Genomic DNA, 24,049 nt, shown 5'->3' with positions numbered 1-24,049 from the left:
GAAAACATAGATGTAATTGTATACATGTTCTTAATTTTTATTCCTTTCAGGAGAAAATGAAAGCATCTCTAGAAATCCATAGAATGCATAAGAATTGCTTAATTTTCTCATACACCAATCTTGTAAGACTCATGAATTTTTGAAACCAGCAATATATAGGCTTTCTATAAGAAGTACTAGCTTCAAAAGCTCGAAAAAAGATATCTCAATTTTTAAATGTGTGCCTTAACTTGTCAGAATTAAATATCAGTTTGTGTTGTCAACAAAGCAATTTATTTTTGTATTTAAATGAAAAATCTCAAATGGCTAATACAGCATGGCATCTCCTCTCTGTGTATGCACACATACAATTCTATATGGACACAGTCCTTTGTATTAGAGAAAAAAATGTTCATCAATGCAAAAATAGAACTTTCTGATTGAAAAAATTAGAAAGTGTAATGAAAAAGAAGAAAAATACTCAGCTGAAATCTAAATTTGTTTTCAAAGGGAATAATTCAATACAATAAACATATGTAGTCACTGGGGACACTTGCACTAAAAGCTCTGCTCTGCCACGCATACGTCTCAAAAAAAAGTAAGGGATTGGGCTCTTTTTAAAACATATTGATTTTCCTTGGGGAGATACATTGATTTTCTAACCTCACTGTACTCTGTTATTATGAAAACAAGATAAACAACAAAGGGAGCAATAAAGAACTTAGTAGATAGTGGCGCTCGTATCAAATTCAGTGGGGCGTTGACAGTTCTGTCCACAGTGTTATGTGGGGAATAACCTTTTTAGTAGAAAGAGCTGCTGTCAGGGCCAAATGGACTTATCAAGTCTGTTGAGACATTTTGCCTCCTCTATAGCTGGAGGTTCCTTCAGTGTCCATTTCAATCTTCCTCCTCTCTAGACTTCTGGCCCAAGCTCCCACCTCCATTTCCGAGGTGAAATCACCACATAATGAGTGAAATTCCAAGCAGATACCTTTCTCCAGAGATCTCCATGGATAATTTTTGGCTAACATCTAGGGCTTATAAAAAAACATATATGAGGGGAGGGAGTCCATTTCATATTGGTTTTCTTCTTCAGTATTTTTACACATAACATTTTTCACATCATGTATTTTTAAAGTTTTAAATTTGCTCTTTCTTTGTCTTTTAGTGAGTACCAGATTCTTAACCTATGTATGTTTAATAGCCTTTTAAACAAAAGATGATTAAAAAGGAATTTCTTGCCTGTAACTGAAGGTATAAATTAGAAAACCTTGAAAATATTTAACATTGTATTGTGCATTTTAGAGAAAAATGGATTAAGGAAAAAACAAAGAACTGTCATTAACCTTTTATGGAATTAAATGATTAATTAGTTTAATATTTTAATAGTTAGTATGTTAAAAATTTTAATAGTTAAAATGGTAGATTAAGTGGAAAAACTATCTGCGATTTTCATTTGCTGTTCAATAGCTTTACATTATTGGCAGAAAGTCTGTTCCAACTCAAAAGGCAATTGGAGAAATTAGAGGAGCAGTCTACCAAAATGACATATGAAGGTGATCCCATCCCGATGCAAAGACCACATCTGCTGGAAAGAGTCACCTTCTTGGTCTACAACCTCTTTAAAAAGTAAGTGTTATCTATTTAAATGCCTCATGGTAGCCTCAGTCTTGTGGAGTTGCAGGGACACCCAGCCTGGCTGGGGTTTTGGTGTTAAGGTGAGAGGGTGGTAGCGAAGTAAACAACGAACCTCAGGGTGATGTGAATAGAACTCCAGAGAGTTCCAAAAACGTTTCTATTCTTCACTATTCAACAAAACTTCCCTCCGCAACTTGACTTAGTTTTCCATGAGCCAAGCACATCACCCACCTAAATTTCATTTTTCAACATTTTAGAAAAGAAGATTTCAAGGATTTCTTAAGTACATATCCAAGGAACGAAGGGTGGAGACTAGTATGTACCAGAAATCCTAATATCTAGTTCAAAAATGGCATAAAATTAACTTTCTATTTTATGTTTAGTATTTTAAAAATAGACTGGGGCTTTTATTCTTGACTCAATTGCTACAATCAGGAATTAATTATTGTTGTTACTTAGGGGCACTCTCTAGGCATTTCCCCATCTCCTGGTAATTATTTATTAGAAGTCTTTGGAAAGATTTGAGCTTAATGGAGGTTTGACTGTCTTCTAAGTGTAGGAAATTTGGACCTTATAATAGGACAGCATCCTGTTCCTCTGTGGTTTTCAGCCTGTCAATATTTTCAGTGTTTTCAAATGACAAGCTTTATTTCCTTTTAATCTAGCTCATTTGTGGTTGAACGACAGCCATGCATGCCAACCCACCCTCAGAGGCCGATGGTACTTAAAACTCTCATTCAGTTCACTGTAAAGCTAAGGTAGGCAGAATGTGTTCTAACATTTCATATGTTTATGGAGCCACAGACATGCATAATTAAGGCTAATTTCTCTCATTGTGACCTTCGTTCAACTCTTCTTTATTGAATGCCTCCTGCATGCCCAGTTCTAAGCTGTGGTAAACATGCACAACAATGTTAAAATGAGGGCCCTGCTTGTAAAGAGTATGACAAAGAAGATGAAGACATGAGGGATGTTATGAAAGTATGAAATCACAGCACTGGGCAACATGGGATTAATTGCTGAAAAAGTCGACTTGAGAGAAGACTGAAGAGACTGGCGAATAGCTCGTGGTCACTGTGAGGAAAGACCTTAAGGGAAGAGCAGAGAGGGGAAGAAGAGCAGGATTGCAGGAGAGTAAGACTATAGAAATAATGACTTCCTGGATCTGTTTTCTAAACATGGGGAGCAGGAAGAAAGAATTGCGAAGACAGAGTAGGGACAGATTATGGAAGTTTTTAAACATCCTATCCAGGAAATACAGTGGCACGTTCTTCCCCCATGATTACCCAACAACTAGTTTATTAGATTTTCTGCAAAAATGCTCAGCAGTATGTTTTTCAGTATATACTTACTATGTACCTCAGTTAAAGATGCACGATTTTTGTGTTATTTTTGCTTTATCTATGTACTTGATCCTTTTTATTGGCATGAGCAACCAAAATGTATAGTTTTCCCTAATGACACTTAAAGAGTTTGAGATCAATCTTCAGGGCCCAAAATTTTATATTATTAATCACTGAGTTCACCTCTGAAAATCTGAATTCCAGAGTACAAGAGGCAAATGTGCTGTGGTAGATGGTGATTTAGGATCCCATGATATAGGCCCTGACCCCTGTCACTATTAGAACTCCATTTTTATTTTACTTTATTTTATTTTTATCTTATTGGGGAAGGGGCACAGGACTTTATTGGGGAACAGTGAGTACTTCCAGGACTTTTTTTCCAAGTCAAGTTGTCCTTTCAATCTTAGTTGTGGAGGGTGCCGTTCAGCTTCAAGTTGTTGTCCTTTCAGTCTTAGTTGTGGAGGGCGCAGCTCAGCTCCAGATCGAGTTGCCGTTGCTAGTTGCAGGGGGCACAGCCCACCATCCCTTGCGGGAGTTGAACCAGCAACTTTGTGGTTGAGAGGATGCACTCCAACCAACTGAGCCATCTGGGAGCTCAGCGGCAGCTCACCTCAAGGTGCCATGTTCAATCTTAGTTGCAGGGTGCAGAGCCCACCATCCCTTGTGGGACTCGAGGAATCGAACTGGCAACCTTGTGGTTGAGAGCCCACTGGCCCGTATGAGAATCGAACTGGCAGCCTTCGGAGTTAGGAGCATGGAACTGTAACCGCCTGAGCCACCGGGCCGGCCCCTTTATTTTATTTTTTGTTGTTTTGAGGTATAATTGACATACAATATTGTGTAAGTTTTAAATGTACAGTATGATGACTTGATATACATGAGCTATTAATAGTAAAAGCATAAGTTGCAAAATGATTATCACAATAAATTTAGTTAACATCCATCACTGCAGAACTCCATTTTTAAAGGAGAGGTCTACAGTTTGCATTTCCAAAACCCTATTTGAAATTCTTGATTATTTCCTTTGTGTGAATTTTGCACCAAGACTTAAAAAACAAAAACAAAAGGCAGAGGCCAGGTTCCCTTTTAAAATTTCATGATTTTCAAAAGTTGTTTATTCTTCATCCCCACATCTCTATGTAACCCAGAAGATAGTAACACTAAAGAGAAATAGGATAGAGGGGTGGTGGACATCCTACTTTTCTACAAGATACCCCCATAGATGATATGCTAAATCTAAGATGCTCTCTGGGACAAAAAGAGATATGAGTAGGGATTTCTCAGAAAAGAGTTCTGAGTGAAAGAGTTACTTGAATGGGTACCACCTTGCGTGTTGTTTGAACTAATTGCAAGAGGCAAAGACCATTAATCCCCCATTTGGGTGTTTTGCCCTTTCTTCTGCCTGACTGTTGAGTCCCCATTTTTCTTCTCTGTACCCTGTTCCTCACTATCTTAATAGATGATCCTTTAATTAGTATTCAAGATTTTCCCTTAAACCCCTCTCTACCATAACATTGCATCCTTCTATTTCAAAGGGAGCGGTGACATGGGACTCCCTTTATTTGTTACATCTTACAGTGAATCAGATCCTTCCTGAAGTACGATAGAGAGGTAGGCAGAGAGGGAAAACATCTTGCCTTATTTCATATGACTTCCTCACTGCTCACTACCAACAACTACACACATATATTCCAAACCCTAAAACCAATCCTGTGCTTTGTACAGGACTTTTAAGGAACTTTTGCTACATTCTACCCACCTTTTTGCTTGGGCTTTCTATTACTATGATTATATTTCTCTAACACCAACTAGTTGCTTATCACCATTCTCTATATTCCATCTATTTGGCTGGACTTTTCCCTTTTATGTATAGCCATGTCCACACTTCACCTTCCACAATGTTCACTATGCCAGTATCCCAATACCTAGGGATGTACTGGATGTATTGAAGAGCTTAGGATATGCTGAGTGAATGAACAAAGTTTGGGATGAGTGCATGAGTAAATGATTGAGTGAGTGATTGATGAGTATCTCTGAAACTGGACTGAACCTACAGAGAGGTTATATCAGAAGGTACAGTTTAGAGGAGTTGGGAAAAGCAAAAGAAAAAACGAAGGGCTTACAATAGAAGAAGAAATTTAAAAAATTATTATTTTGACCTTTAATCACTTGTTTGTTTGAATTTAGGTCTTTTAAAATGATGAACATCTTTGCTGCTACTTAAATATAGCATCTTTAAAGATTGTAAATGCATTTAAATGGGAATTTTCCATATTCTACCAGAAGCCTAGTCTCTCTCAGTATTTTTTACCATAAAAGAGTTATCATCAAAGCATTTAGTTTTACTAAGCTTACAGAATGTATTTTTATAATATGATAATAAAATGGGGCTATATTAATAGACTTGCAAATTACTTTTTTTAAATGTATACATTTAACCCAAATTTGGGCTTCAGCCAAAATATATAGCTATTTTTCTGACCTAGCCAATGTATTACCCAACACACATCAACTGAAGCAATATGGAAACACTTCCCAAATGTTTGTCAATATGATATTATGTGGCTGATGTCAGTATTAGTAATATGGAATTGGACATTTTAAAAACACACTAACATATAACTGGAGATAATATAATTTGATTCATATGTATATGCTATAAATATATTTAAAACTTTAAATGTAAAAAGGTTTTTAGCACTTTTAATTTTTATATTTGATTCTTTATTTATGTGTCTTTCCAGACTACTAATAAAATTGCCAGAACTAAACTATCAGGTAAAAGTGAAAGCATCAATTGACAAGTAAGTATCAAATTTCATTTTGAAACATGAAAGTATAAGACTTTTTTTTAATTGTCCTTATTTTATAAAATAACTTCAAACTTCTAAATTCAGTTCTCTAATATTACATATTGATGTGATTCAAATATTTGACTTTGAAGTTCAAACATTTAACAGAACTCCAACGAAGACTTATTTTAAAATTTAACTATAAACTCTTAATTGAAATTGTATATCCTATTCTCTCAAATATCATAGAAAGGTTTTACTATTAAATAGCTCATTTTAAATAATTCTCTTGGTTTTACAGGAATGTTTCAACTCTAAGGTAAGACATTTACTTTAGAATTTTTTTGCTAATACCATAAATATATATTACCTGAGACCATGTAAATAACTAAGATTTCTTCTCTAGCAATCGAAGATTTGTCCTCTGTGGAACTCATGTCAAAGCCATGTCCATTGAAGAATCTTCTAATGGGAGTCTCTCGGTAGAATTTCGACATTTGGTGAGTAAATTAAACAGTAAAATTATATAAGCTTTTTTTTTTTTTTTCAAATCAGGCGCATCTTTACTAGTGGACCTTATAACTCAATGTATATTGTTCCTTAGTGTTTCTTATGTGAGGTTAAGGGCCATATTGAGAATAAAACATGCTATCACTGAAGAATTAAAAATGGTAGAAAGAACACTGAGCCTAAACTCAGAAGGTCTGAGTTCTTAACAGTGGTGATGTAGTACCTACATGTATATAGTCATTGGTCAATATAGTTTGATGATAATGGTAGGTGATCCGTCTTATAATGGATAGACATTCCTGGTCTCATTTTTTAAAAATCTCTCCAAGAAATGATATTTAATAACAACATGTCTGGCTAAAGACACTTTCATTTTAGGAGAATTAGCTTGGGGGTAAATAGGATGTTCCTGGGTATAACAGTTGTACACAGTTTGTCTTGGCATGTCTGGAAAGCTTCTGACCCAGCCTCATCCTGTTGCTTCTTGTTTTTACCACTTCCTCTTAACCTAGAGTTCTCATCCTGCTTTCTTTCTAATTCTTTGCATAGTTCTTAGATTCCCAAACACGCTACTGCTTTAATTGCCGGAAACATGTTACTCATCTGGTTTGTCAACACTTAAAAAGTACCTCACCTGAATGTTGGGACATCACTGAATTAGCCTCAAAAGATCTATTTTTTTTCTAAGTTATAAAGTTTACATTACCAGAAAGATATCTGCATACACAAATTAATGCTGGTTGTTTTTGTTTGTTTGTTTGGTCTTCAGTATTGAAGAGTACATTTCTTTTTAACTGAATCCCTACCAGGTGAGACTGCTAAATAAATTAAATGTAATGAGGAGTCATTTATTACACATTCTTATAACAAGCACTTTTTTGGCTCAGGTTTAGTTCCTATCCTCAAGGAATTTTTAATAATGGGCAGGCAATGTTTGCTAATAAGTAAAGCAGCAGTAAGAGGCCCTGAACTAGAGATGTCTGTCTTCCAAAAAAGTCACATGGAAAAGGAGGGACAAGGAACATACTAAAAAGTGGCTAGCTCTTTATTCCAGCCACTAAAAAGTGGCTAGCTCTTTATTCCTTAGATTTTGCAGTGTTCTTCTAGTCACAAACCATTTTCATATATATTATCTTCTAATAACTTTAATCACTTTTTAATACAAAAGTAAAGGTAGAAAATCAGACAAGCAAAATTTTTAAAATTAAAAATCACTCGCAATCTCACCACCTTGAGGTAACACTATTAACATCCTTATTTTTGTTTTCATTCTTTTTTCTTATATATATATATATATATATATATATCTCTATATATACTTTTTAAAAGTGGGATCAGATTGTATATACTATATAACGTTCTGCTTTTTTAAACTAAATAATACATATCATGAACATTTTTGTGTCAGTTAGCCTTCTCCTCTAATGCTATCTAATACTTACTTTGCCATTTGGCACCCTGCCCTATCATTTACTTTCCTCTCTTCTGGGTTAGACTGGGTTTCACGGGGACTGGGTATCTTCACAGCTTAGCTCAGATAATACTTTCCAGGTACAAGGAGTGCTAACTAAATTCTAAAACATCCCTGCATGATTTCCTTTTTCCAAAATATTGTCTTAATGTTATGCCAAATTGCTCACTTATCTCAATTAAAGTTCTAAACTTTATCATGAGGTGAAACAGGAAGCTCCTTTCTGTTGAATGTGGGCAGCTCTGTCAGGTTTCCATGAATTAGAAGACATCTGGGTTACTGTCAAAATTGTGGCCAAGAAAATCACCATAATATGCACAACCAACTTGATATTTAATTGATAATACTTCTCTGTCTATTCTTTTCTTTTATAAAGCAACCAAAGGAAATGAAGTCCAGTGCTGGAAGCAAAGGAAATGAGGTAGGAATTTTCTCTCCAACATAATTGTTTTAGGAAATAATTCTGTAATATCTTATTTTCACAAAGCTCTTAAACTGTCCTATTTATATTTTTATATAAAGTCAAATTCATATTTCTCTGATTACAAATAAAGCTTGATAATTGCAGACAGTATAAGAAATTTTGTTTTAAAAAGGAGGAAATAGAAATTGTGTATAACACTCTCCTAAGAAAACAACTATAAACATTTTTGTTCACATCATTCTAGACTTTTATCTATGTATACATTACTTTAATACACACACACACACACACACAGTTTCATAACCTGGTTTTTTTCGCATAACAATGTAAGGTGAACACCTTTCCATAACCTTCAATTCTCTTGGAGAACATGATTTAAATGCATTGTATTGCATTTTACAGGTGTTCCATAGTTTCTTTAGTCAATCCTCCATTATTACAAAATATCTTTAAATCACTCCTTTCTTACAGAGGATAAGAAGTCTCGAACATCATAACATATTATGTGAAAAACACAGGTGAAAAACAGTCCTATTATTTTATGGTATCAATTACTTTGCTCTTATATCTAAGGTTTGCGTTTCACTGGATGAATTGAGTTAAAGAACAAATGGATGCAGTCCAAGTGTTCACATTTGAGTCAGTAAATGACACAGTGGTCAAATCCTGGACTTGGAGATCATCGATTTAGTTTGCCTAAATGCTAGGGCATATGTCTATGCTCTACATGTTTAGGATTAGAAAACCTGGGTTTGAGTCCATTCTGACAGTGACTGAAATAAGACCCTAGCAAATGACCTCTTGGAAAAATATTGCATTATTTTCCTCTAAGAGATCCGGCTAGTGACGCCCAATGCTCTCGGCTCAGAGATGCTGCATATGAGGCCATCTTCACAACGCCCTTACAAAGCGCGTTGGTTCGTATGGATCCAATCTCCTGGCCTTATACCTCACAGCTCCTGTGAAAAATGTCTTTGAATTATTTGGCAGAAAAAAAGCACTTTATAAGTCCAGCATTCAACTCCGATCAATAGAACCCACCCCACAAAACCACACAGATCCATCACAACAGGTTTAATGCTCCACATTTTTCCTTCCAAGAATTCTTCATTCCCTTAATCATGTCTTAAAGATCATTTGCCAAATATCACAGCTCTACCAACGATGAGCTAAGCTTTTCTCCCAGGGAGGAAAGGCTTAGGACAGAGCTTCAAACAGGTCTCTGTAAGCCACATATCACATGAAAGGAGATTTTGAGATTAAGGATATTCTAATAAACCAAAGAAGTGGGAATTATTCTTCCTACATTATAGAAATCCATAAAGGTTTTACAAATTTTCTAATTGAAACATTAGCACATTAGCCCATTTTACCCATCTCACTGGAATTTTGGCCAGAGTTGCAAAGAACATTTCATGCTGCATGACATCTATGAATAGTAGTTACTAAGTCTGAACAGATTAAGCACAATACTTCTGAACTTTTTTAAATAAAACAAATAAAATGGGAATAAATCTAAATAGCTCAGTTCTTCAGGACATTGTCATACTCATGAATGAAAAATCAAAAACTTTACTTGGAAATCTTAGATGGAAATCTAAGTAAATAATCTTCTACTATAGAAAAACTAACCAGTCATATTAACACTGTCTACTTATATTAATTTGAATTTATTTCCTCTTATTTCCCAATTAATAGCAAAATTGTGCAGTCATATCGGAATGATTCTATTTCTTCCCTTTTTTTCAAGTTTGCCAGATCAGGACAATTTTATTTTAAGCTATTCTTTGAGCTCCCCCTGTTGATAGAATTTTAACATGACTTTTAGTTATGTTTAAAACAAACCACAGACTTGAATGTTGTTTTATGTGTTACATGAACAATTGAAAAGTCACAAAATATATAAAAGTGGGCTCAGCAAGATGAACCAAGGAATCAGGGGCTTGGCCAGGCAGTGGAAGGGTCCAAAGGAAAGTCAGGAAAGAGCTGGGGGTTACCTGGTGATATTGTGGGGTGTCACGCAGGGCACCCTGCTCGCTGCACCATTTGTCATGCGGGGCGTACGGCGGGGTCTCCTGTCCCGCTCCCCACATAAGAACGCAGGACATGGTGAGGCCAAAAAGGAACACCCACGGAGCCATAAGTAGGGGAGTCATATCACTATATTCTCACCGGCGGCATCCGCCTCTCTGCAATCCGCTCTTGCTAGCCTCCATTCTCTGCTAGGGTAGCCACAGCAGTTATATTAGTGGCCAATGGCTCACTGGTTACAGCTGACGGCCAACTAGCCACAGCTGCTGGCCATCTGATGACAGTTAATGGCCATTTACTACTCGAGCCAGCACCTTTCTATGTGAGGCCGAGAGCCTGGAAACTGTTTTTTGGGGCTTTGTTCCCACATGGGTTTAATAACATGATGAGGATAGGGATTGTAGTAACCAAATTTTCAGGAAAACGGGAAGCTAAGATATGACAGCCTCATTTTTGAATTTCAAATAGTAGCTTGTTGCTTATCTGTGAGTACCTGCATCAGGAGTTCACAGCCTGACAAGAATTTATTTAACAAATCCTCATGTGGCATTTACTATATACTGGGTATTGTCTGAGAGCTTCACAGACATTGATTTATGTAACTCTTGTAACTTTGCTATGAAGTAGATCCTATTAGTACATTACTTATTTCACTTAGGGAAACTGCAACACAGAGGGGTCAGGCCAAGACTCAAACCGTGGCTGTCATGCCCATGCTCTTGGCCACTATGCCTTGTTGCCTCTGGAATCATCAAACGTTCCCTGGAAGAAGCCACGCTGGTTGGCACTCCTCTTTGACCCTCTCCCACCCTTTTACCTCATCGTGCCCCCTCCACGTGCTGGGATTCCTATGAGAGAGATCTTTGAGGGTTTGCAGGTAGTATGTCATCTTTTCCTCTCTGCTCCAGCTGCTGGTGCTATTAAACTCACCCACTGAGAAATCATGTATCTACCTTGCACCAGAATCCTTACAAAGTTTAGAAGGAATTTAAAAGAATGCTTCCTCAGACGATGTTCTTGACCTCTCCCTGATCTCCTGTGCGCAGTAGTGGGGTAGTGAAAATAGCCTGGTGTTGGGCTCTGCGTCTTACAGGCAGACGACCTTGCTTAGGCCACTTCCCCTCTCTCACTCCCAGTTTCCTTATCTATATAATGGGGATCATGCTAACCTGCTCTTCACAGGGTTGTTGGGAGGACCAAATGAGATGGTGTATGTGAGTCAACTGCAATGTGCTATGCAGATGTCTATTACGGCAATTCTTGATCCCCCCCCCAGACTGCCCCCTCTGAAAAGAGCAGGTATTTACACAGGTGGGGAAATAGCTCCAAAGGTGGTATCTGACCTAGGACAAATTATCTTATCCTCACCCACCAAACTGTTTGGCTGCAGACCCTCCCTTTCAAGGGCTCCTGAGCACATCTCTGTTACGGCCCCAGGTCCCTGAAAGCTCGGAATACCATGTTTGTATGACCCTTTTGTGGGAATCGCATGTCTCAGGTTCCTATCCACCCCTCTCTGTTCCCCACCCCCCTCTGCCCCACATACAACCTTGGGTCCTCAGTTCTACTTTTCTGCTTTTGTGATTGTGAGAATTTGGGTGGGATACTTATGAAATGATTCAGAATATCCCAAGATGTCAAGAATGATATTTCCCTAAAGTCACCATTCCAAATCTCCTTAGAATTGCAGCACTCCATGGCTGTTTGACTCTCAGATTATCCAAAAGGTGACCTATCGGGGGCGGCCGGTTGGCTCAGTTGGTTGGAACACAGTGCTCATAACACCAATGTTGCCAGTTCAATTCCCACATGGGCCAGTGAGCTGTGTCCTCCACAATTAGATTGAAAACGACTTGACTTGGAGCTGATGAGTCCTGGAAAAACACATTGTTCCTCTATATTCGCCAATAAAAAAAAATTGTCTTTTTAAATTAAAAAAAAAACACACCGGTGACCTGTCAGGATGTACAGGGGCTCCTGGCTGTAGGATTGGGTGAAGGGAGGAAGTTGCATTAGCCCCACACCATTCCCAGAAGACCCCAAAGAGGTGCCTTAGAGGCTCCTTTGGATTGGGGGTTGGTCTGGATCCCCCATCCCTGTTTCAGTCAAGACAGCTTTGTTTCATATACACATATTTTACAGATTGGAACCCAGGCGGGAAATTTCCTTTCAAGAATAAGTCAAGGTTAAAAATCATTTTAAAACCATTGGACTAGAAAATCTCTAAAGCTCCTTTGACTAAGATTCTGTGACCCTCATAAGTGCAACACAGGGTAGGGTCTTTACATTTTTTTACAAAATAAATTTAACTTTAAGAATTTGCTTCGGAATTTCACAACACCCCTTGAGGAATCTGTAGATATGCTGTCACAAAATCAAGGTTAGTCGTTTCTGCCTTTCTCCCACCTTTGTTCTTTCCTTGGAAGAGTCACTATGAAGAAATAATTCTATCTCCTAGCAAGAGGACAAACTTTGAAGTCTGTCTCTATAAAATAAACGTCCCCTGGGAGCACACTTTCCTAGAGGTCCTTATCTGGAGGGGTCCAGCTACAGAATGATTATTGAAATGTGGAAACTGTTTGAACAGGGAAGCTGGAAATGCAGTCTCTCGAGTTTGCTCTTTGTCAGCAGGCTTCAACTGATGACAGTTTTAGCCACAAACTGAGGTGTTAGGTAATTTTGTTTATGTGGTGGGAAGTCACGGAGCACAAAGAAGCTATTAGTAAAGCCTGAGTGACTTGAGTTTCATTTAACAAAATAGCCAAACAGATGTTCTTTCAAGGTTCAGTGTTTCAAACACAGATACACTACTCACACTCCAACTAGCCCAAGCATTTTCACAGGAAGTTGATTTCCTTCTGAACTAATTTAAGTAGTTGCAATGCTTTTTTAAGAGAGACATCAATACAAGAATTACACTAACAATGTGGACTTTTTAGGCCACACCTTCCGTACAGTCCCCTTATTTTATGGGCTAGGAACTGTCATTTTACATTCATTTCCTATGATCCTGTGATTGAGATTCATCTCTCTGTGATTGTATCATTATTTCCCCTCTTACTGTTTCCCAATATCTAACTCAGTGTCTAGCCCATGATAGGTACTCAATAAATATTCAGCAAGTGAATGGAGTATTGTAATTGTGTTCTATTCCGCATAGTTTTCCATGTACAATATTATTGTAGATTATGGCCTGTAAAAAGATAGTCAAGAAATTTAAATGAAAGTCATCCTTATCCCAGTCATATTTACTTATCAGAGGTTTCCCTTCAAGTCAAAAGCCATAACCACTTGTTAACACATTCTAGGTTCCCAAGGTATACATACTATTAGGCAGTGAGCAGAGGAAACAAAAAAGAATATGGTGGCATTTTCCCCTACCTTTCATTAGGTTGTGTATTTTTTTTTCCAGATGGAGCCCTGCTCAACTTTGTTCAGCCAATTTTCCAGTTTCTTAGCAGATTATCCAATGGGTACTTTTCTTTAGAAGTACAATACAGTCAATCCAGTTATAATATTCAGTGTCATATAAGTGTCATAAACAGGGATATTTTCAATCCATAATCATCCCAAATGATTGGAATGGCTTTTAATATAGTCATTAATGGTACATCTTACCTATGATATTTTCTCAATCTGTAAGGAATGAATCCTGGGAATGTGAAATTGAATAGTGTCTCTGGCTTACACTGCACTGATAGAGTAATAAAGTCTGTGAGTGATGGCCATGCAAGCTTTGAAAGTTAATGATGCTTCCTTTTGTCAGAGCTGCCTTTTCTCCAGTCATGTGTATTGTATGTTAGCTTCCCTGTTGGATCTCATTCTAAATGTACCACACAATTGCATCAGGGGTTTTAAGTAAACATTAGAAATTAGTTTGAATCACTGAGGTCTCCCACCACCCACATTCCAGATCAGTAAAATCATATCTAGAGCATGAAGTCTTTTTCCAAAATTAGTGGACAACCCTGAGTGTCATTGCCCTGGGGTGGAGTCCGGCTTTCTCAATCAAACTGGTGACCTTGGTGTTATGAGAACTGCACTCTAACTAACTGAGCCAACCAGCCACCCACCAGCAGCTCAGCTCCAAGTCAAGCCATTTTTTGTTTTTACTTTAGTTGTGTAGGGCGCAGCTCACTGGCCCATGTGGAACTCAAACAGATGACATTGGTGTTATAAGCACTGCGCTCTAACCAACTGAGCCAACCGGCAGCCCGCTTTCTCACACTTTTGATGGTGAACACACAGGTGCCATGACCCAAAGATCTGTGGCAATTACCCATAATGAATGTTCATATCATATGTACTACTGCATTTAATCACATAAATTATCCTATAGAGGCTAGAATCAGGGAGAGATGGGACTGCATACTCAAAAAGTCTCTGTTTGGGGGCTGGCCGGGTGGCTCAGGTGGTTGGAGTGTCATGCTCCTAATGCCTAGTTCTCCCATTCAATTCCCACATGGGCCAGTGAGCTGTGCCCTCTACAGCTAAGATTGTGGACAACGGTTCTCCCTGGAGCGTAAGTGGCTGGCAGCCGCCCCGGGTAGTGCAAGGCTCATAATACCAGTATGGGCCAGGGAGCTGTGTCCTACACAACTAGACTGAGAAACAACAGTTTGAACAGGAGAGGGGGAGCAGAGGCGGAATAAAGGGGGGGGGGGAAGGCTCAGTTTGACTGTCTTCCAGCCAAACCAATCTGCAGAAAAAGATTTCTGTGGAGAAAGATTTCTGTGGGGTCAAAGCAGTGTATTTACCTAGAGTCCAAGACTGCAGAATTCCCAGCCCCAAAGACTTCAAGACTCTTTCCAGGTCCTGTGTGGGCCTCTTCTCCAGGTTTACTCTCCCAGGCATAGGAGTCACCATTAATGCAAACATTTCTAGGCACAAGCACGGAAGCCTAGCAGACACACTAGTCATGCAAGGCCCCTCACAGAGGTGGAAAAGAGGGCAGTGGGCAATGGTCCAGGATGGCCACACTTTCCCCAGGCCACAATGTTCCAGCGGGACTTTGAGAAGTTAAAACCTGGCCGATCAGGTCATGTGTATTGTAAGCTTAGCTGTCAAGGCTTGGCCATATTTTAACAGTTTGTTAACTTGATTTATAATGGTTAAATATTTAGACATATGGCATGTGGATCTCCATCTGTGTGCTTGCCTCAGGCCTCTCAACTGTTCTGCATAGGCTTTTATCATCCTGCCATTGAATTCAGTCAGAATGTGAAAGGCACCCATCAGTGAACCTGACATTGTGGATTCTCCATTTGTTTGTGCTTTGCTTGGTGTAACCCTCTATAAGGCAGTGAGATTTTCTATTGTTTAAAAAATGTGTTTTTTGTTTAACTTGGTGCCTAAACACAAGCTGACTACTTTATTTCATGATCAACCAAAGAAACAGTTATGTATGTATGTATGTATGTATGTATGTATGTATGTATGTTTGCATTTAAACATGGGAGTGGGGGAATGAGGGTGGGAGGGCTATTTGATGTGTTGAATGTACTGGGAATAATGTTAGGGGTGGGCTAAGGGATTTTCAAGAACTTTCATTAGCATAACTTTGTACTAACCCAGTAAGAAGCAATCTTACTTGAGTGAATCTAACTACCTGCAGGAATGTAACGTACCACAATGATCTAACCCAAGGGAGAGAGGAATTTTTAATTCTCTATTAACTTCTCAGTAACAAATCCTAAATTTAACATTCCTCATTGTCAATAAAACCTTCCACATGTAATTGTTATTCATGTCATCATATTAGAACTATTTTTATTATTTGAAATTTAGTACAAATAGATTCTAACTTGTTATGAACACATATTCAATATTGAATCTCCCTTTCCACCCTTTTCTAGTCAAATAATTCCACTGTTTACATTTTCCCACAGGACTGATTTTTTAAAATTGTTTATGCTTCCTATACCATCTCCAAAATTTTCACATCCTTTTTGAGACTAAACACAATGTGGATACACCACATTAAGAATAATTTTCTCATAAATTACACCCAAGGTTCTTCTGATTCAGAAGGCCTGGGATGAGGCCAGAGATCCTGTTTTTCTCACAAGCTCTTAGATGATGACAATGCTGCTGGTCCTAAGCACATAACAAGGTAAATTTCATCTGGGAAAAACAGCAATTTCTGTTCCACTCCTTTCCACTGCAAGCCCTCTCCCCAGGGTGATCATTTTCTGAGCTATAAATATCATGCTCATAGCATACTGATATTTCTCCACTTTTTAAAAAATTTTGTACATTTAATTCCTGAATTTTTTCCATAAATGGTTAAGCTATGGTTCTTTTATAGCAGCTCTCCCCATACATATAAATTTCCCCCATCTTCACAATGTCATTACATGACATATTTTGGTTTACTTAATATGTTCAATGTTTACATTAGTATGATTATAAAAAATTGTTCACAGCTGAGCCATATAATAATATGATTGTATTTCCATTCTTGTATTACTTTTAGTCGTCCCTGTATTTATTAGTTGCCTCGATTTTTTGTATTTGATCAGTTTGTTTTATATACTTGTCATTATTATAGCCCCTTTCCTTCGTTACTTAAAAACTCCTCACAATTTGGTCAAACATGTCAATCTGAATTTCTTTTTCTTTTTTCTTGGCAACATCCCTCGGAACCCTCCATCTGTTGCTCCAATCTGAGTTGATTGACCTCTGATTCTACTGCTCAATTGCTTTTTGTTTGGAATTTTTTTGGTTTGTTTTCAAACGTCCTTTTACAATCACCCTAGGGAGTGCATCTTCTACTTAATTAGATATTGAGAAATTATTTTCCAAAGGGATTGTACCAACTCCCATCAGCAGTGTATAAGAGTTACCATTGGACTATGCCTTTGATACTTCCTCTATTCCATTTTATCTGTTCTCTTTCTAGAACTTCTGCTAGTTTGTTGCGGGGGGTTGTGTATTAATTCTGTGTTATATTTTCCTATCTTATTTTTCATTTCTTCGGGGTTTTCTTTTTTTTGTTTTACTTTCCAGATCATTTCCTTCATCCCATTTCCAGTTCTTCTACTGATTTGCCTATTTCTCTTATTATATTTCTAATTCTTCATTATTGTTTTCTGAATGTTTCTTTTAATAACATGTTGTCTTTGTTTCACTGGTGTAAGATATTTGTTATATCTGTAAGAATATTAATTTTAAAAGTTTAAACATCTTTAAGAACTCTTTAATGAAATATGTATATTTCATTAATTGTGCATGGTGGGAATTATAGACTTAAGAGTGATTATTAGGATGGCTATCTCATTGGGGGACCCCCAAAGGCAGTATCTACAAGTTGTTTCCCTAGTTCTAGTCCACTTCTTGGATATCTTTCCTAGAGATGTCAAACAGGAAGGGCATGAGCTTCCCTGTACATTTTTACAAGGTCTTCTTCTCTTTAACACAGCACTTCACCTCTGCCCTCAGCTTGACCTTGTATCCAAAATGCAGAGAGCCTCTTTAGTTCCTCTGATTCATTAGCTCCAGAGAGTAAACCTCCTGTCCCCAACAAGGGTTGGGGAGAGGTGGAATCTCCTGCATGCTGGAGCTCATAATTTCTCCAATTCAGCCCTCTTCATTCTCTAGCCTCAGGGGCTCACTGCATCAGGCCTCTGGCTCTGAGGCACATGGCACCTTATTGCCATCCTCACTCCACACTTCCCTACCTCTCACTAGGAGATCTTGGTTATAGTTTTACTTTATATTTGAAAGTAAACAAAATTCCAGCTGTTCTGTGTTGAACTTTCTGGAGGGAGTAGAGGAAAATACAGGTAGGTTTTCTACCCACCATATTTAACTCAAAGGAAATCTTGCTTTCTTTTTAACAAATTCATTGTGACACCAAGTTGTTTCTGTTATATCTACACACATATGACTTGCTTTTATTACTAGTTGGTAAGCCAAAAGGATTGATTTCCCAAAATTAGAAAATAAAGAATGATTTGTCTGAATTTCAAGTGATGAAAATATACTGGAATTATAAAAGCCAGAAATTATATTGTTAAAATTATTCTGTTTATGACAATAGTTTAGTGGTTACCAGAGGTTAAGGGGGGTGGGGGATGAGAGATGAGGGGAAGGGGGATCAAATATATGGTGATGGAAGGAGAACTGACTCCGGGTGGTGAACACACAATGGGATTTATAGATGATGTAATACAGAATTGTACACCTGAAATTATGAAATTTCATTAACAATTGTCAGCCCAATAAATTTTTAAAAAAATTATTCTGTTTGGAAATGAAGATTTGTCAAACTCTATATGTAACCTAACTAACTTTCAAAATAATAAGAAAAAATATTCCATTCTAGGGAATATTTGGGGGCATATACTCTGAGAATTTATTGATTTTTATAGATTTTCATAGATGGCAAGTTTGCATTTGTAAGATAAAAACTTATTTCTTTCTCCCCTAGGGCTGTCACATGGTGACTGAGGAGCTTCATTCCATAACCTTTGAAACACAGATTTGTCTCTATGGCATGACTGTAGATTTGGAGGTGGGTATTTCAAGAAACATCTGCTATTTACTAATAACATTTTCAGGAATTGGTCAGCATTTATAAATGAAAGCTCAGTCTTTTCTAGGTATTAGTACATCCCTATTCATTATTTTTGCTTTAATTTAGAAAATCAATACGGCAAATATTAACTAATTAGACAACCTATACTATTCTGATTAAATATGAATGATAAAATCTCATGGGCATTATGAATTCAATATACATATATATTTTCTGTGTCATGGATACTCAGTGGAAAGCCTAAAGAGAAATAAATATCCTGAACCATGTCATATATCTTTTCAAAAATTTAACTTGTACATAAAAATCCCTCAGAAAGAAGGATTTTCTAATATGATGAGTAAAGATAAATGATAGGAGCATTAACAGTATGTGGTTTTGATCCTCTTACAACATTCACCATTGAAGTCAAAGAAGAAGTAAAGAAACTTTGGGAATTAAATTGAACATGATTGTCTATGAGCTCCTTGAAGGCAGGATATCATGCCTCATTTCCAGTGCCTAGTACAATGCCCACCACATAACAGATGATCAACATTTGTTGAATAAATGAATGAATGAGTACGTGAATGAACAAACACAATTTCACACATCCTGAGTATGATCGATCCTATTTGTAGGGTGTATTATTTTAGAGTTCTGCCTTTACTGTTATCTTAATGAACATAAATATAGTTACAAAGTCTTCTATGGATTCCTTCCTCATCTCTTTCCCCTGAACTTCTGTTGCCATGAGCTATTAAGTTCGTCAAATGGTTCTTTCACTACCTACAGTTACCTAACCTTTGTTATTGGGAAGGGACGAATGAAAGTTGCTTAGTTTCCCAGACTAGTCTGTGAAAGTGTGTTTATTCCTTAAAGTTGAAAACTACAGTACCAATAATACTAAGTTGAGTTCTACCACTACAAACCAGACAACTCTATCTCCCATAATGTTTTGTATTCCAAAATTGCTTACCTCTTCATCTTGTATAATAAAACTCCTATGTCTGGTATATTAATTAGATGTTAGATCATAATTTGACCATATTGATCCATTCCAGAGAAATATTTAAAATTAGATTCCTTAATGTAACTTATTAAGAGGATAGTTGCTAAATCAATACAAGCTCTAATTTATTGCATTTAAGGCAGTATGTGATATAAGAAAGTATAAATATTTATACAACGTCAAGGAAGATATTGGAGAAGCTGACTGACCAAGCACTTTTGAAAGGATTCCTGTTTCTATAGTTTCTTTCCTTCCTACACCCTTAACTCATATATGCTCAGAAAGTTCCAGTGCCTTCACACACCATTTTAGTGATGAGGGTAGTATAGACACCAGGATTGGAGTAGTGGGATTGCCTTGAGATGGCTCTGGGGAGAGAGAAGAGGGTCAAGTGTAAAATCGATTTAAAGTGTAGCTACCTGTAATAACTATGCTTTTTTTTTTTTAAACCAGACCAGCTCATTACCTGTGGTGATGATTTCCAATGTCAGTCAGTTGCCTAATGCTTGGGCATCCATCATTTGGTACAACGTGTCAACCAATGATTCCCAGGTAAATTCTCTATCCCTATTTCTCCTCCTTTAATTCTATTCGATTTGTTTTATTGTCAATAAAGCCCATCTTTATTGTATATGTATGTAAGTAAAATGTTGGCATGTCTTTGTTGGTTGTTTTATTCCAGAACTCCAATATGTCTAGTTGTAGGATTCCTCTCTCAAGTTATATTTAAAGTATTATGTTCAAATGTACTTGGACCCTGAGAGAGTTCTGGCTAGCAAAAGTGACAGTGGGTCTGGTCAGCTCCCAAATATGTGCATCACAGAGAATTCTAGGGTCATCCTGTGGTTGTGCTAACTGGGCTCTGGGGGGGACACCTTGCTGCAGAATTTGATGACTATCTGCTGTTTACCTCCTTAACTACTTTTGGCCACATCTCTCCACAGGCTCTTCTACAGAGGTAGAGAATTGGTTTCCAAATAAGTAACTAGACTCAATCAATCTTGCCTAACTACATACAAATTTTTGAGTTGATTGTAGATTTCATCCATTGACGTTGATTATAGATTTAATCCATTCTAGGCTCAAGTTGGGTTTTATTGCCATCTGGTGGTTACTTGAGACACTGATCAAAAGTTGGCCTCAAGTTACAAAGCAGGCAGAGAATAGATGCTCTTCTTAAAAGACAACCAGGGAAGGGAGTGGCAAAAAAAAAGATGAGTCAGCACTTCCCCTTGTTCCCTCTTAGAAAACCAGAGTGTGTTGTCCTGGAAACCACCAAAATCTAGAGAAAACAGGTCAGATATAAATAACATTTCTTCTTAATTCAAAGCAAATATTCCTTCGAAAGGGAAGAATTCTTTTACCTTAGGTCCTGGCAATGGAACAGATATAATGAGTCAGCTCTAAGTGTTCTTTGCCTTTTATTTAATGTGCCTAATAAAAAAAGAGCATGCAAAATGACTCAGCTCTGGCGTCTGAGACAGAGTAACTGCAAAGGAAGGCTGCTTTGGGAGAGCTTTGGGCCTTGCTTCCGTCCTTTCAGCCTCCAGTGAGAAGATTAGAGAAGTCACTTGGTCTTTAAAGCCAAGAACAGCCAATACCACTGAAATGAAAACGTCTTTCCCCACTAGGAACTACACACATTAAGAGCTTTCCATCCAACTCCAGGATGTAGGAGGGAAGATAGGACACTTCCCTGTCCTCTAGCTTCAGAGTACAGTGCTGCTGCAGTTAGCTTTCTTCAGCATCCTTCTTCTATAAGAAAGATACCAAAGTTGTCACACTAACTGTCCCAGATTCTGCTCAGCTCCTGGATGAGGAATCTGGAGATGTAGATCATATGCAGCTCCTAAAATATAGATGCATAGCCTACCTACAGAGTCCAACATAACAACTAACTCTGATTTCTCTTCTTAATTTTATTCTGCTTCAAAATCCAAGCTCCTAGACCCTGATTATATTCTATGATTTTTGGCTATTTATCCAGACACAATTCTCAAGTTCAAGGAAAATGGCCTCTCTAGAAATTCTTTCTCTCCTTTCCTCCCCTTCTTATCTCCCACTCCTTATTGGATGCTGTGTCCTTTTATTCTCACTTTCTGAAATCTCTTGACTTGGTTCCCTTTCATGTTCGCCAAAGGTCTTATCCTTGTCCTGCACTAGATCTCTCATTTCTTTACCTCCTTGTCTTCTTAGAACATCTTTCACACCTTCTGCTTCCCCGAAATCTAAGACGAAGTCTTCTGTTCCACTATTGTCGACCCAGTTCCTGGTACAGTCTTGTTTACAGTTGATCATGCAGAAGATTCTCTTGTCTAGAGAAACATAAGAAAAGACTACTAATTTCTGTAAAACAGGAGTCTCAGGTTAACTATAAATTCATATGGTAGGGTCATCTTCCTTAGCTTGAGAGTTAACTGCTTTTGTGTTTGGGATGCTTTGTCTGGTCAAGGTATAGCTTGTACCAACCCATGATAAACCAATTAAATAACATGATATAAGTTTTGTTCAAAATTAGTACTATTTCAGAAAACAATATCTGTCCAGTTATTTGTTGGACAGTGTTAAGTAAAAAGTGTGATAAAAAAATATGGTGAATGTTTCAATTTAAAAAAATTGATTACAGTAGAAGACACATTGCCATTAATCCCCCTCAAAATACTCCCCCTCGCTTCGAACCACTTTCTGAAGCGGTTCTGGAAGTCTTCTTTCATGAGTGTCTTTAGTTGTGCTGTCATGGCTTCCTCGATATCCTGAATTGTTTCAAAACATTTACCTTTCATGGTCATTTTGACTTTGGGGCAGAGCCAGAAGTCGCACGGTGCCAGACCCGGTGAATAAGGTGGATGAGGACATACAGTAATGTTTTTATTTGACAAAAATTGCCATAACAGAAGTGATATGTGACACGGACCGTTGTCATGAAGGAGGATGAAGTAAAGACACTCACGAAAGAGGACTTCCAGAACTGCTTCAGAAAGTGGCAAGAACAATGGGATAAATGTGTTTGAAGTGAGGGGGAGTACTTTGAGGGGGATAAATGGCAATGCGTCTTTTACTGTAAATATTTTTTCATTTAAACAGTCACTGTATGGTTTGGTCACACCTCGTACTTATATGAATTTAATGATAGTCTATAGTCCAGGGAAAGATAAAAAGACGCCCAATGATTTTTTTTCAAGGATAAGATGGAGCTGTATATTATTTTAGTCTGAAGAAACAAGGAACACTTTAGGAAAAGAAAAAAAATCAGTCTTAATTAAAAACCACAACAGAAATGAGGTATTCTGTATGTATTGTTAACTTAGGTTGGTCTAAAGAGTTTAAATCAGGAATCCTATATATTGAATTATCGTGTGTTCAGTGTGATTAATAAATATAATCATCATTGCAACTCTATTTCAGAACTTGGTTTTCTTTAATAACCCTCCATCTGCCACTTTGAGTCAACTCCTGGAAGTGATGAGCTGGCAGTTTTCATCATATGTCGGTCGTGGCCTTAACTCAGATCAACTCGACATGCTAGCAGAGAAGCTGACAGGTGAGAGCTGGTCAATGGGGGAACTTGCTCCTGTTTTTAGTACTCAAGTGTTTTAAAGAAGCAGGGTGATATTACTACTATTAATGATAACAAGGATCGTCACAATTTATTGAGTGCCTGCTATAATGTCAGGCACAAGAGCTAACTGCTTTACTGTCTCTCTTACAGAAGTGCTTTCAGGGTAAACAATGATTCTTTAAAGCAGAATGATCTATTTTATAGATGAGGACACTTAAGTTCAGAGGTTAAGTAATTTGCCACAGCTGCATGGCTAGTTCATAGCAGAACCAAGACACAGGCCAGGCCTGTCCACTTCTCTAGCCCCTTCCTTTCCATTCCACACTCCAGTCTTCAAGGTGTTCTTACACCTTTTGCAGTGAATATAACGTGAAGTCTTATAATAGTGCCTAGCTTTTTCATGTTAATATCCATTGTTAACAATGGTCATTAACCACATAGAAAATAGCTGAAAATTTAAAATCAATTTAATAGAAATTAAAAATCACCGAGGAAATAATGCTTTACGTTGAGAAAACTTCAGTTTTGACATTTCTAAAGTTTGCAAAATAGAGGCACTGGTACTCCATGTAGTGATTATAATGTAAGCTCTTTCTAAAAGAATTTTAAGAGATATCTATATTTTGACAAGTCTGGGGTGAACACATTTAGCACCAAAAAAAGAGTTAAAATTGGATTTGTATACATTTTTAGTTAAAGTAGGGCCAAAGATGCATTTGAGCAACACTAATGGAAACGTATGTGATTTACATGACTTACAGGTGATGCTGTA

General features: G+C 37.5%; 1 protein-coding gene across 1 annotated transcript in view; it reads left to right on the top strand.

The window, feature by feature from the left end:
- STAT4 (signal transducer and activator of transcription 4) overlaps window positions 1-24,049 on the top strand; it is a gene marked incomplete at its 3' end in the record, with an annotated part of 89,935 nt that overhangs the window by 60,359 nt on the left and 5,527 nt on the right. The window contains exons 9-17 of the mRNA XM_081051976.1: window positions 1,450-1,608; window positions 2,283-2,375; window positions 5,705-5,764; window positions 6,054-6,071; window positions 6,159-6,252; window positions 8,110-8,154; window positions 18,620-18,703; window positions 20,172-20,270; window positions 23,124-23,259. Coding sequence (XP_080908102.1) covers window positions 1,450-1,608; window positions 2,283-2,375; window positions 5,705-5,764; window positions 6,054-6,071; window positions 6,159-6,252; window positions 8,110-8,154; window positions 18,620-18,703; window positions 20,172-20,270; window positions 23,124-23,259 — 788 coding nt within the window. The remainder of the gene's footprint in view (window positions 1-1,449; window positions 1,609-2,282; window positions 2,376-5,704; window positions 5,765-6,053; window positions 6,072-6,158; window positions 6,253-8,109; window positions 8,155-18,619; window positions 18,704-20,171; window positions 20,271-23,123; window positions 23,260-24,049) is intronic.

The sequence above is a fragment of the Rhinolophus hipposideros genome, assembly GCF_964194185.1.
Source record: "Rhinolophus hipposideros genome assembly, chromosome: 6".
In the NCBI taxonomy this organism is placed as follows: Eukaryota; Metazoa; Chordata; class Mammalia; order Chiroptera; family Rhinolophidae; genus Rhinolophus; species Rhinolophus hipposideros.
This window is presented reverse-complemented; position numbering and strand designations above follow the sequence as displayed.